Source organism: Oryza sativa, chromosome 12 (genome assembly GCF_034140825.1).
Source record: "Oryza sativa Japonica Group chromosome 12, ASM3414082v1".
In the NCBI taxonomy this organism is placed as follows: Eukaryota; Viridiplantae; Streptophyta; class Magnoliopsida; order Poales; family Poaceae; genus Oryza; species Oryza sativa.
In genome coordinates, this window is record NC_089046.1 from 22,231,835 (window position 1) to 22,245,404 (window position 13,570).

The window sequence follows — 13,570 nt, forward strand, 5'->3', positions numbered from 1 at the left end:
TTCCTAATTGTACATGTGTGCTTTCCAATTAGCATTATCAATAGTATTAACATTTCCTCTTTCAATCTGTAGGTACATTCTTCATGCAAGGGAACTGCCAATATTGAGCATGATTGAGAAAATAAAGACCCAAATCATGACTAGAGTGTACATGAAGCAAAAGGAGGTTGAGGAGAAATGGAGTGGAAATATATGCCCAAAGATAAAACAGAAACTAGAGAAACTAGAGAAGAATGCCGAGTTAGCCAATACATGCTACACACTCCCTGCTGGGAAGGGTATTTTCCAAGTCACCTACAGAGATCACCAGTTCATAGTTGATATCAATGTGAAGTGTTGTGATTGCAGACGCTGGCAACTCACAGGAATACCATGTAGTCATGCCATATCATGCTTTAGGAATGAAAGGATACAACCTGAGGACATGGTATCTCCATGCTACTCATTAGAGTCATTTCGTGCTGCATACAAATATAACATAGTGCCTTCAAGGGATCAATCTAAATGGGAAAAAATGAATGGTGTAAATGTCTAACCTCCTAAATATGAAAAGAAAGCAGGGAGTCCAAAGAAAACTAGGAGGAAGCAACCCATTGAATTGGAGGGTGGTACAAAATTGTCTAAGCATGGCGTGGTTATTCATTGTAGTTATTGTGATGGGGCTGGACACTAGGAATAATTGTGAATTACTTGGTACAGCTAAAAAGATGAGACCAAAAAGGAAGAGGAGTGTACAAGTAATGCAAGATGACAAAGATGTTTACATAAATGAGGTATAGTTAACTATATCCTTTATGTACTGTCACCTTCGGCAAGCATTTCTTAATCTTTTATGTCAAATGCAGACCTCGTTTTCAATTGTTCCAGAAGAATTAGTACAAGAGCGCCAACATAGCACTTCAGTGTTGACTACTTTATTAGAACAGGTTAGTTGCATGCATGGTTTAACATTTTTCACTGTCACTATCTGTTACCTACTCATGTTTCATACTAATTTGCTTGTTAGGCAACATCAACTCAATCCTCCATTAACCAGCTAGGCCCTTTACCGGATTCAGTCTTCATTGAAGCCAATAGAAATACACTACCACAGCCAAGAGCGACAACATCTACACACGTGGGCAGAGCAAGGATGAAGAGAAGCAACACAAGATCAACAACGGCCAGATCATCTAGACCACCTAGCCAGAAGAAAAAAAATTAGAAGTTATATGGGTGCTTTCTATCTTGTGTTTTCAATGTTGCAAAATGCAAAATAAAAGGTGCACAATTCAACAATTGGATTTATTCCCCTTTTGAAATTTATGGCTTTTGGTTAGTGGAACTTAGTGTTGACTGCTCATGGATGTTATCAGTTAATGTAAGATCGTTTTCTATGTGATTTTGAGATGTGGAACATCATTAAGAAATGTTGATTTATGAAAGCCTGTAGTGTCTCTGAAATTAAAAGTAAAAGTAGAAGCCACTATGGCAAAACATGCATGCCAACAAATTGGTGAATTCTTATGCCATACAATGGTCTAGTATCTGTTAATTTGCAATGGTCTAACACATCCATTAAAAAATTAATCTCACATATGCATTCAGCGGGAATAAGAATATTGGCAGCCTCCTACGAACGTGTCATGCACTGATTTCAGGATCTGTTTACTAGTCAATTTATTTAGGGAATTGATACGAGACGATTTAATCACAATGCATAGGGGTTTCCTGCATATTTCCAAATGCAATTTTTTCAATCCTACATGGCATGTGTACAAAGTATGCTCGCGTGGATAGTTAGATGGGTAAGTGACTCACTTACCTCACATTAGTGACCCAAATGTGCATTTTAAAAGTAGAGTGACCTATATGACACACTTAAACAAGTTTAATGATCCTCCATGCATTTTACTCTTTCCACAATTGCATTAAAAATATTTTTTTGTATGACACGATTTGGATGTGTCGTCGGTTCAACTTCACGCATTTTCTTCATGTAGCAATTCAACAATTACATTATAAAAATATAATTTCTACGTGTCACGATTCGGATGTGCCATCAGCTCACTACCACTCATTTTCTTCATATTCTTCATATAAAAAGTTCAAATCAATTTTAGCAACACTTTGATTAACCGGTCCAACGCACGAGCCACGCGAGAGGGTAATCCGTCCCTCCTGCCGCCTTACAACGGATCCGCGCGAGAGGGAGACAGAGAGACAACAGCGTCGGATCGGTGCGACCAGCAACGACGACTTGGAGCCAATGGTCAATCTGGTCGACGACAACTAAAGCAACGAAGTGACCACTCAATTTTATCTCCTCGGTTGAATTCTGCTAAAAATGTTTTCTTTTATTGTTGACATCAAAATCACCAGAACTTCTACTTTAAAATTTATTTGAGATAAAAAGTATTAACTGTAAAAAAAATAATTTTTTTACACGTACACGTCAATAAATTGTCCAAATGGTTGCTTAAAATCATTTAGGTAAATTCTATCCACTGCGATGTTACCCGGTGCAACGCACGGGCATATTTGCTACTAACAATTAATAATAAGATTAAAATAACATTCACCCGTTGCAACGCACAGGCATTTTTTCTAGTTAAATATAATTGTGGGTTTTAGTTTTGTTGTTATCTGATGCCCACTAAACACCTAAAGCTCAACATACAAATATAGTATTTATTAGCACTTCTTAAACCCACATGCAAACATGCCACGTCAACACATTAAGCACACAAAGCTCAACGACGTGCAAACATATAGTAATTATATATACAATTTATTTAATTCTAAAACTAAACATACACATGCTAAATCACCATTCTCAAATCATCTTCATAATATTTCAATCTAAATCATTTCGTCATTTCTCCAATATCTAACATATATCCCGCATCAAAGTGTGGGGCATCATCTAGTTAGATGATAAAACGTGAATATTATTTTATGCATGACTTATTTTTTAAAATTTGTTCATAAATTTTTTAAATAAGACGAGCGGTCAAACATTGAACATGTAAACTTATGGCTGCACTTAAATTGGGACGAAGGAAGTAGTGATCAAACTATCACAAGACTAGTAATTTGCCCATGCTAATGCTACGGTGTAATAATATTTTGATTAATAAATTATATTATTAAATTTTATGTTAGTCAAATTACATTTCTAGAATCAGTCTCAAATGTTAATTTAAGACAAAGGGCAAAAAAATATCATATTGTCTGAAAAAATAATTTAAGACCAACAACTATATCTGCCGAGTTCTTTCCCATGAGTTCCCAACCCTATCTCCCCCATTTTCCACGTACACGCTTTTTAAACTGCTAAACGGTACACATAATGTGAAAAGTTTATATAGGAAAGTTGTTTTAAAAAATCATATTAATCTATTTTAAGTTTTTTTATAGCTAATACTTAATTAATCACGTGTTAATCTATCGCTCCGTTTTCCGTGCAGAGGGGAGGGATTCCCAACCTCTCGAAAAGAACACAGCCTAATCAACTCGACACATGTCTAAGGACAATATATGTCCATGTGTGGCGGGGTAAAAAAAAATTGAAGACACATTGCATGATTAGATCCAGACATTCATTTCAAAAGCATTATAAGACCAAGTACATAGACATTGAAATGCCAAAAATTGACCTGGTATGGCCAAACTCAAAATGAAAGCTAAACTCTGTAAACATTCAAATTTTGTTTCTCACACAACATCCCACATTCCACCTGCTTTGATTGGAGCGAATATGGTTAAGAATATGTTCATCTCGGATCCAAAATATACCTTGCTTAAGAAATAAGTTGACATGCACTGCAATTTTTAAACAAATATAAAATTTGTTAGCTTGACCTTTAGAATTATAATAAATCAGTACCTATTCAGGATATTTAACTGATTATAGTGAGGTACATAAAAGAATTTCAAATTACTGCAAATAACAGGAGCATCCACATTGGTCTGTACAATTCTAAGTCATTACTTGCATGGTCATGAAAAGGCAGTCACATTCTAATTCTGAGACAAGAAAGCAATACCTATATAAGGGTGTTACAGGCCACATAAGGGTTATAGGCCTCCCAGCTGCACTTCCATGAATCTGGGATAAAACAAATAGTGGCAATCCATTTTCAGTTAAAGGGAACAACGGAGTTGATAAATCAATATAAAATCAAATGCAGATGTTATAAGTCATATACCTCAAGAATAACCGATTGATTTTTTTAATTGTAAAAGCAATCAACCTAGAAATAGAGGGCAAAGTTCATCGATCATTCAACTGATAATGCCTTAAGTACGCCCGCATTCTTGAAGCAGTCCTGCTGCCTGGGCAGCATGCACTCTGGCCTGGCCATCATCGCCACCATCTCCATGGCCAATCCCTCCCCCAAATTTTGGTTAATAATGAACATGTTATCTGATCATTTCAGATGAGCGGGATGCCTAACCTGAAATCTGCCTTGGTTTGTCCCTGCGGTAAGATGAGTGCCACGCTGCGCCCAACCGACAGAAATTAACATTATAGAGGCCTCCTTCTTCCCTTGCCTGAAATATTGTGTGGAGGTTCCAACGGCGCTGTCCATCGCGGTAGGCGGAGAGTATGTCGACCACGGCGTCTCATCCAACCATAACCAGGTCCAATATACTTAAAGCAATTGGTTTCTTAGGACTGAAAACATTAACGAATTTCAGTCTCTCAGGAATTTTTCAGACAAAAATGAATTGAAATTTCTTTCAGGTTACAAATCCTGAACATCTATGCTGTGCATGTTGGACTGACGTATAGATGGCCATGTGGGCCGCCCGGCACGGCACGGCCCAGGCCCGACCGTGCCTGGGCCGAGGCTTGTGCCATGCCAGCCCACATGCCGCACTCACGGCCCAACACGCCTCGGGCCGTGCCGGGCCGGCCCGAAGGCACGAATAAGTCTAATTTTCCTCCCTCCTATTGGGCTGTGACATATATATATATAGCTAAAAAAAGTCTATTTTACCTCCCTCTTCTTTGGGCTCTAATATATAATTAGCTAAAATAAGTCTATTTAAGGTCCCTATTTTTTGGACAGTGACATTTATGTCTATTTGTAGTCCTGATACTTTGTGTACTGGGCCTAGCATGCCGGCCCATCGTGCCGGGCCGGCCCGACCATGCCGGGCCAGCCCAGCGTGCCGGCGGGGAGGCCCAGGCATGGCCCGGCGGTCGGGCCGGGCCAGCATGGGCCCGACCCAAGTCGGGCCATGCCGTGCTTGGGCCGGGCCAAAAAGCCATGCCGTGGGCCGGGCCTTCGGGCCTTATGGCCATCTATAGATGGATGTACATTACTTTTCTTTCTTCTTGATCTAAAAGTGAACTTAAGCAATTCTAATCCCAGAGATGGCCCTAATTAAAATCTGCCTGTCCAACGGTGCCTGTTTTTATACATACATGGATGCAACAAAAAAAATTAAAACCGTTTATTAATCTATTATCATTGATGAATAAGTATAATTAGAGCATTTGCCTTATTACAAGATTAGAGGAAGAACATAATATGTAAATGCTCCCTTTTTCATGGCTAACATTTGATAGAAAATCCTCCCTAAAAATCCATCAAATGTAATTATAATGCAATTACAATGTAAGTATAATTAGGGTGTAATAAGTCACGTTAAACTACACAAAACAATTGCTAGGTACCAAAAAATCCGTCAAACTCATAATCTGTCATGCAACAGAATAATGGAGCTATAAAAAGATTGAAAGAACTGGATAATAGTTTGGAAAGCCTGAAAGCAGGAACTACGTGCGATTTGGGCCAGCAGTTCACAAAGCAAATGTACAACAATGCTTGTTTGTTCAATTGAAATTAAAGAAGTGAACTTCTACAGTGTATGTATGTATGATGAGAAAAATGTGGACGACTACGTAGCCTTTCAATCTCATACCTGCTATGGGGGTTCCTGCTGCTATGGAGGCTCCTGCTGATGTAGCTCGTAATTGCCATAACCATAGTATCCATTGATGTCCCGTCGGGGTTAACCTGTGTACAAGCAAGATGCAGCTAGCATCAACAGACAAGAATTCAACACCGTACACAGAAAAACCCCCTACAAATCCCAATATGCTATCACAGTAGAAAATCCAGAAGATGGCGACCTGGAGGAAGGCCGCCCGGTGCCCTAGTTCTGTGGCCGCCTGTCGAGCTCGTCCGTGGCCCTGACTGAGGCGAGGAAGGCGTCACGGTGCGGGAGACCGGTCGGCAGGGGATTCCGGTGGCGGCGCGATGGATAGCAGACGATGGCGGCGCGACGGATACCAAACGACGGCGGCGCGACAGATACCAAACGACGGCGGCACGACGGAGACCGGCAACAGCGCGACAAAGGCCGGCGGTGGCGGATCGACGGCAATTAGGGTTGGTCAGGCAGTGCGCTCCTGAGGGGGGCACAATACGTCAATTGCGTGTGCAGGGCAAGGAGATGCGTCAGGCGCGTTGGGTAGGGCCATAGGGGAGGTGAGTCGATCAGGATCGTTCGATCGGGATAGATGAATACGGAGTGTAGGATTTGATGAATGAAGTATGAAGAAACGGAGTGTAGGATTTGATGAATGAAGTATGAAGAATGTAAGACCCACTTGCTGAATTATGAATTAAAAACTAATAATATGCCCGTACTAACGTTACGGTGATGTTTCATAAGATAACAGTGATAAACAGAAAAGGCAATGTTTCATTAGGCAACGGTGATAAACATAAATGAAATTCCTGCTGAGAATGAAAACAACAGTAAATGAAAATGATGATGAACAATAAGTATACTTTCACAGGTGTAGAGGCTGGGTTTAATATAAATCCATTATCTAAAAGAATAAGTGTACTTGTTCCTCACAACATACTGTTTACACACAAAACTTACTGACACATAAAACTCATTGCATGATCAGCTTCACTTGCTTTCAGAAAGGTTCTATAAAAGATAGTAGCAACACATACAACAGGAGTGGAGACCAAACATAATTTACAGGGTCATTCACATGTACAAGTGCAATAGACATGCTTTCTCCTTTTCACGCCTCTAGAAGTAGGAATATTGATTCAAAAGAATGGTATGCTAATAGTTCACAATCCTACTCTCCCAAGTTACTCTAGGAATGTTGACTTTGAAGATCATCTGATTTCCAAACAACATCATTTAAGGTGTTGGAGAGATTCTTGTAAAACTTAGACATTAAAATTACGTGATTCAGTACAAGACATTTAATCAAAGGCTAAAAATTAAATGATAAATTATAAATAAGTGAAACCTAATTTACTAAGCTTGGAGAAGAATAGGCTAGGACGAAATCTTATCAGATTAATGACTCAAATTTTCCAATGAAAGCCCATGAACAATAAGGTCTTAGTTCACATGATCGCCACATAAAATATCTACCTCATGGAACTCCAGGTTGCACGCTCTCTTCATTTGGTTGATAATAATGCACAATAATAGTCAGATTGAAGATTGAAAAAGCTTTTACACAAAGCAGATTGCAGTATAGCATTTTTTTTTATATTGCCTCAGTAGCAACATTGGGATTTCCTTTTCTCCTTGTTTTTACCTTTTCCAGAAACTATTCAATCATCAACTAAAAAGTTCAACACGCAGGAAATATCTATTTCAATTTGCTATAAATTATGCCTAGTTCTATTTCAACACGCAGGAAATATCTTTTTTTTTTCAAGGGAAATTTATGCAAATAGTTGCTGGACAAGGGGAGCAGACCTTGTAAATTTTTCTGGACATGGAATACAACAGTTAATCTGCATGAGAAGCTGAGACAGTAAAAAAAAAATCTGAAGGCTAATAAAAATCTGAATTTATGCACCATACAGAGGATATATATATAATACTATTATGAACTGTAAGTCTGCAGTATATAAGAACATTTGTAAGAGGTGACTCTGACACTATAGAGATAAAAAGGAAGTGTGATCCAGTATGCATTATCATTAACTGATGCATTAACTCATACCAGGAAAAGCTTATGTAAAGAGAATGCATTTTCCTATAATTCAGTACTACACTCATCAGTTACTATGAAACTATGATTTCCATGTTGGCTTGCAAACTCAATAAAGCAAAATATGTGTGTTCATACTTTCAAATGCAGTGTATGCTTCTCTTGATCAATCAGAATGTAACTAAGCATTCATATTTATCCAAAATTTATCAAAACTTAGCTTGCTTCACCACGTCCACCAATCCTAAAGTCCTCCTTGAATATAACATGCATGGACCGATCATACCAATCTCCTCTGGTTAATTTCCACGGAAAAAAAATATTTGTTATGAATATAAAAGATCCAAGAAGAATACTAATGGCAACCTAAGCTAAAACCAATAAGTGGCCAAGAAATTCAGGATTTGGCCACTCCTCAAGATAGCATTGTGATCCCAACATGTGGGTCCTGATCCCATATGCCATAGACACATAAGTGGAAAATCTTTTAACCCGATAAAATGATTTTCAGTTTTCAGTCAAAGAACAATGATCTCTAAGAAACAGGAATGAATATAGAACGGAGGCAATTGAGGGCCATAGACCTCCCTATTATTCCCGTGTCGTGATAGTAAGCTAGTAAGTTTTCAGACTTCCTATCTTATATACACTGTTCAGAAACTTTCAGCGTTGAAAAAGATAATGTTGCATCCCAATGTTTACCTTCATGAAAATAATACATGTCTATTAAGAAAAAAAGTTATGCTGCAGCAGAATATTTATGCATGAAAAGTACTAAAGACCACAGGAGAACATGTAAGTAACCTTGAATTAAATAACCGTGAACAACAGACATATCTAATAAGCGATCATCCGGTACACATGTAGAAAAATCACCCTTAGAAGAGTGAACATTTAACATCAATCAACCATGGAAAACATTAATTCATGTATTTTCATCCAAACTAAACAGCTATTTGGATGGAGTAAATCACTTATATATGTGAAAGAAGATAAGTGCCAAATGATAAAGAGATCGAATTCCCCCAGGACAGAAAAATATATTACTTTCATTCATATGGCATGAAAAGAAAATAAGAAAATGTCTAAAAACTAGATCGATTTGTAAGATATCGAAACTATTTCTTGGACTGAGATAGGATGGTTTCCTTCAGGAAACAGCCCCAATACTTTTGAGTCTTTCACCGTTTTGTAACATCATAGAATTCATTCTGCTGTTATACTATACTCCATCGTTTTGTGTCGACCTACTATATCTATCCTATAGCTAACTAATGAGAATTAATTTTCAGAAGGTGTCAAATTAAAAGCCATCAAAATGATAAGCTGGCTTAATTTGCATTGGGATGCTTGTGTGCGAGGCAAACACACCTCTGCAGGCCATGGATAGCTAGTCAGTCGCATATACGCATCGGTCCTGGCATATATTGATGTACATATTGATGCACATACATAACTGCATGCAGATCGAATAATCGATGGAGAATTCGAGATGACGAGAATAAAAATCAAGGGTGCAAGAAACTGAATCATGTATCACTCATTAGATGTAATCACAAATATTTATGCCAGGTGAAAAACAGAAGGCCTAGCAAAAATGATCAATCCTACAGCAATTCAGATAAGTCTCAATTCAAAACTAATTTATGAACATTTGAATTGAATTCCCAACCTGAAGTCACAAATCCTTGTGGCTCGCCTCCAGGGACTGCAGTGTGGATGTGGTTCAACTGTCCTCGGCTATCCTCGCTGTGGATCGGCGGTCGGCAGCGGCCGCGGAGGAGATAGTCGGCGTGGAGTAGATCGGTGATGCGGGCGGCCGAGGCTGTCGGCAGCGCCCGCAGAGGAGGTTGTCGCTTGCTTCCTTGGCTGTCCTCGATGTGGATGTGGATCGGCGGTCGGCAGCGCCCGCGGATGTGGATCGGCGATTGGCGTGAGGAGCGAGGCAGCGTAGCGGTTGGCGTGGCGCCGGGGCGTCGGCGTGAGTCGCGGCGGCGTCCGGGATCGGGCGAGGCGAGGCGACGGCGGCAGCGTCCGGGAGTGGAGCCGGCGTGGCGAGGCGGCGGCGGCGGTGTCCGGGAGTGGAGCGGGCGTGGCGACGCTACGGCGGCGGTGTCCGGGAGGGGCGGCGTCGATCTGGAGGAGGTCGGTGGGGAGGGGCGGCGTCGATCTGGAGGATCTAGAGGCGGTCGGCGGTGAGGGGTGCCGGCGGCGAAGGCGGGGCGTCGGAATCGAATCGACGGCGCCGGCGGCTGCGCTGCACTTGGCGTGAGACTGTGAGAGGGATGGAGCGAGGAGGTTGGGCGAGGGGAGGCGGAGCGATCTGGGCGAGCGGCGTCATTTTCGGCTCAGGTGCGGTGGTTTCTGCTTGCGGAGGTTGAGGGGTACGTGGGATGATATGAGCCATTGGATTGGATAATCCTAGACCGTTGGATTTGATAAATGAAGTACGAAGGATGTAAACATCAGGCGGTGAATTATAGGGTAGAAAATAATATGGTAGATTACAAGGTTTAGAATCAAAATTATCGGAAGCCAGATGAATTTTAAGAGTACACTGTACACATCCAGACAAGTATCGTTTCGATGAAGCTTTAAATGTTGAGTGATGCTTTATCTTTATCATTTATAAAAGTTTAAAATGTTTTTGCCTACTTTTCATACGTTGTTCCAGTCCGATTCGGTTTTTCTCTGGCTTTCTCGAGTCTGTCGCATGCACCTACGCATAGCCGTCCGACTGCCGGCCAATCTACCATCACTAGCCGATCTCCTCAACCGGAGCTTCCCTTCCTATTCCCTCTCACCACCAGCTCCGCCTCGCTGAGAAGAACCCATTTCTCTACTTTTCCCCTCCGTCCGCCGCCACCTTGAACCACACCAGAGCCTCCTCTCTCTCCTCAGGACCGAGCTTTTGCCGACCGCGTTCCCAACTTCTCCCTCAATTTCACTGTTTACCGCCACATTCCCCGGATATGCAGTGAGTGGGAACACGTTCTGCCTCCGACGTCGCCGTCTCCCGGCTACATGAGCACCGTCACCCTGCTCACCCTCCCGTCTCCCTCCTCTCGGCTCCCGGAAAGAAGAAGGAAGAACGGAAGGAGGATGGAGCAGAGAACGAGAGATAAAAAAAAATAAATACTGACAGGTGGGCCTCCGTACAGTGCACTTTTTTATTTTCTCTATTTACTAGCAAAAATGCCTGTGCGTTGCAACGGGTTAAAAATTATAATGATAATATACGTTTTTCATGCGTAACCATCTCAAAGCAAATGTTTGTATTGATTCTTTGTTGCTAAGACAATCAGAAAATTGGAACATCTTCAATATAATGGCACAACCTCAACGATGGCAACCTTACTGATGCTTGTTTTACCTAAATAATTGGATTATTCATATGACAACATGCATATAATCTAAAATACTCTTTCAATCTCATTCTTGTAACCAATTATAGAATCAATCAAATTCTACACTACATCGCATGGTTAAATCTACACAAAACAGAGTCACTGTGCACTCTTCTCTAAATAAAAACTATTAAAAATATATTTATTTTTTAATAATATTTTCATATCATATGTTATCAAGAATAGTAGCTATACTTAATAAAAATAACCTGATAATTGTATATAGAGACGTGCAGGGTCTATAATACAGGTGCCGGGGTTACGGATAAGGTATACCCTCTACCCTTGGATATACGATGTATACCGATACGGTATACCTGAGCGTATACGGGTAATTCCTGTATACGTTAAGGAAATCCATCACATGATAGGAACGGAGTCCACCAATGGAAGGAGTCCTACTCGGACAGAACTGGGTCGTTACCATATCGTGTGGGGTCCGATGTCTCCGAGTTCTACTTAGAGATCAACTGACCCGCGGTATAAACGGGATCCCCCGGGGAGGACCTAAGGCATCGAATCTTACCGCCAACACAACCACCACAGCCTAAGAAGTCGGAGCCTACAGGAGCCAAGTCGCCGGGTGATCTAGTCGAACCAACTCGACTATGGTCTCGTCGGTATCATCGAGTTCTGTTATTCTCTTTGTAATCTGTGGTTTCCATCATATAATCCCATACCAACTGAATTAGAGCTATTACCTATTAAGGGGCCTGAACCAGTATAATTTTTGTCTTCTGTTTGCTTGATGTCGTACTACGTAGATCCTCATACCAGCGTACCCCAATACCCTCTATATCCGGTCTACGGGTATCTCCCGTCGATAATGGCGCGCCAGGTAGAGGGACTTGGTGCTTAAGGCTCTACTACTATGCCATCAAGTCTCGTCGACAACAACATCAACCCCAGCATCAACCAATGAGTCTCAACTTCAACAATGCTGGTGTGGACTCAAGTCGGCGAAATCGTCTTCCTAGTCTACACCACGGTGCCGATCTCAACTGGTCCGTCAATGACCGGAAGTCAGAACGTCGTGGTTACGACCCCAGACGGCTCTATGTCGAAGGATCCTCCCGTAGAAGTGGAGAGCGGAACATCGACGACGTCCGAGCCCGAGAAAGATCCTAATACGGCCAAATCTTGTCCTTCCGACGAGAATCACGAGCCGACAAGGACAACTTCCGAGGCAACAAGGTCCTGGTGTCCTATCCACAAAACCAGGAAACACACCTTGCAAGCTTGCTGGGTTTTTCTCGACGTACAAGCTGAGATCCGTGCCTGCAAAGAGCGTGGAATTCAACGTACTTCTCCAACCCGTGATGTCCATTGTCCTATTCATAAGACAAAGAATCACGACCTCTCAAGCTGCAAGGTTCTTCTCAGCACCATGAGGACGTCACCTCCTAAGGTTCAACAGTCACAAATCTCTCTTAGAGATGCGGACAAGGAACGAGGAGTGACGGTTATCTCAGATCGATTCGTTGGGGTAATCGACATCGATCCTCACGAGCTGTCTGTTCTACACTTGTTCGAAGACCAGACCTCATCATCAACGAGTACACCACGTGATGTATTCGCCATCGATGGGACCAACACATCTGCGCACGCTAACGCAGAACGGAGGATCAAGTGGTTACACCGGCCCAGCACATCAGGGCCATCAACGCATTGCTGAGGGAAACTCCTTATGACCCCATTCTGAACGATGATCTCGAACAGTGGACAGAACGGCTACGGGAATCCGTAGCTAACCTCAGTAACGCATTCGAGGAGGCCGCTGCTAGGGCACAACCAGAACAACCGCCGAACGGCGGTGCTGACGGAGAACCACCTGAACAGCGGACGTCACCTCGTCAAGCCACTCCTCCGCTTCGGGGCACCAGCGATCTCCTCGACCATCTAAACGGTCGCCGAGAAGCGCGACGCACTCGAGACAACGACGACCGTTCTTGACATCGCGTCTCCTCGCGACGCCGCGGGAACGAAGAACAAGGAGGACATCCAAGCGAGAACCGAGACCGTGATAATCGCCACAACCGCCACGAACACACCAATCGCGAGCAGCGGATGCCGGGCGATACTGATCGAGGACGACATCGTGATGACGATGACGGCGGAGATCGACGCCGGGACAGCAACGGTGGGCGACGACAAGATTCTCGAGAACCCGGACGTCATTCTCGTAATC

At 42.2% G+C, this 13,570-nt stretch overlaps 1 protein-coding gene and 2 long non-coding RNA genes across 3 annotated transcripts; 1 reads left to right on the forward strand and 2 right to left on the reverse strand.

The window, feature by feature from the left end:
• LOC112937457 (uncharacterized) lies at positions 1-779 on the forward strand. Its single transcript, XM_026022220.2, is given in 2 exon segments — positions 1-669; positions 671-779. Coding segments are annotated over 2 exon segments (765 nt in total). The 5' UTR covers positions 1-13.
• Positions 780-3,564: 2,785 nt separating this feature from the next.
• On the reverse strand, positions 3,565-4,436 carry LOC107277771 (uncharacterized). Its single transcript, XR_001541745.3, has 3 exons — positions 4,191-4,436; positions 4,029-4,090; positions 3,565-3,804 (listed from the first exon to the last, which is right to left on the reverse strand). It is a non-coding gene; the product is annotated as an uncharacterized lncRNA (long non-coding RNA).
• Positions 4,437-7,931: 3,495 nt separating this feature from the next.
• Positions 7,932-10,308, reverse strand: LOC136354830 (uncharacterized). Its single transcript, XR_010738666.1, has 2 exons — positions 9,648-10,308; positions 7,932-8,270 (listed from the first exon to the last, which is right to left on the reverse strand). It is a non-coding gene; the product is annotated as an uncharacterized lncRNA (long non-coding RNA).
• Between the last annotated feature and the right edge of the window lie 3,262 nt (positions 10,309-13,570).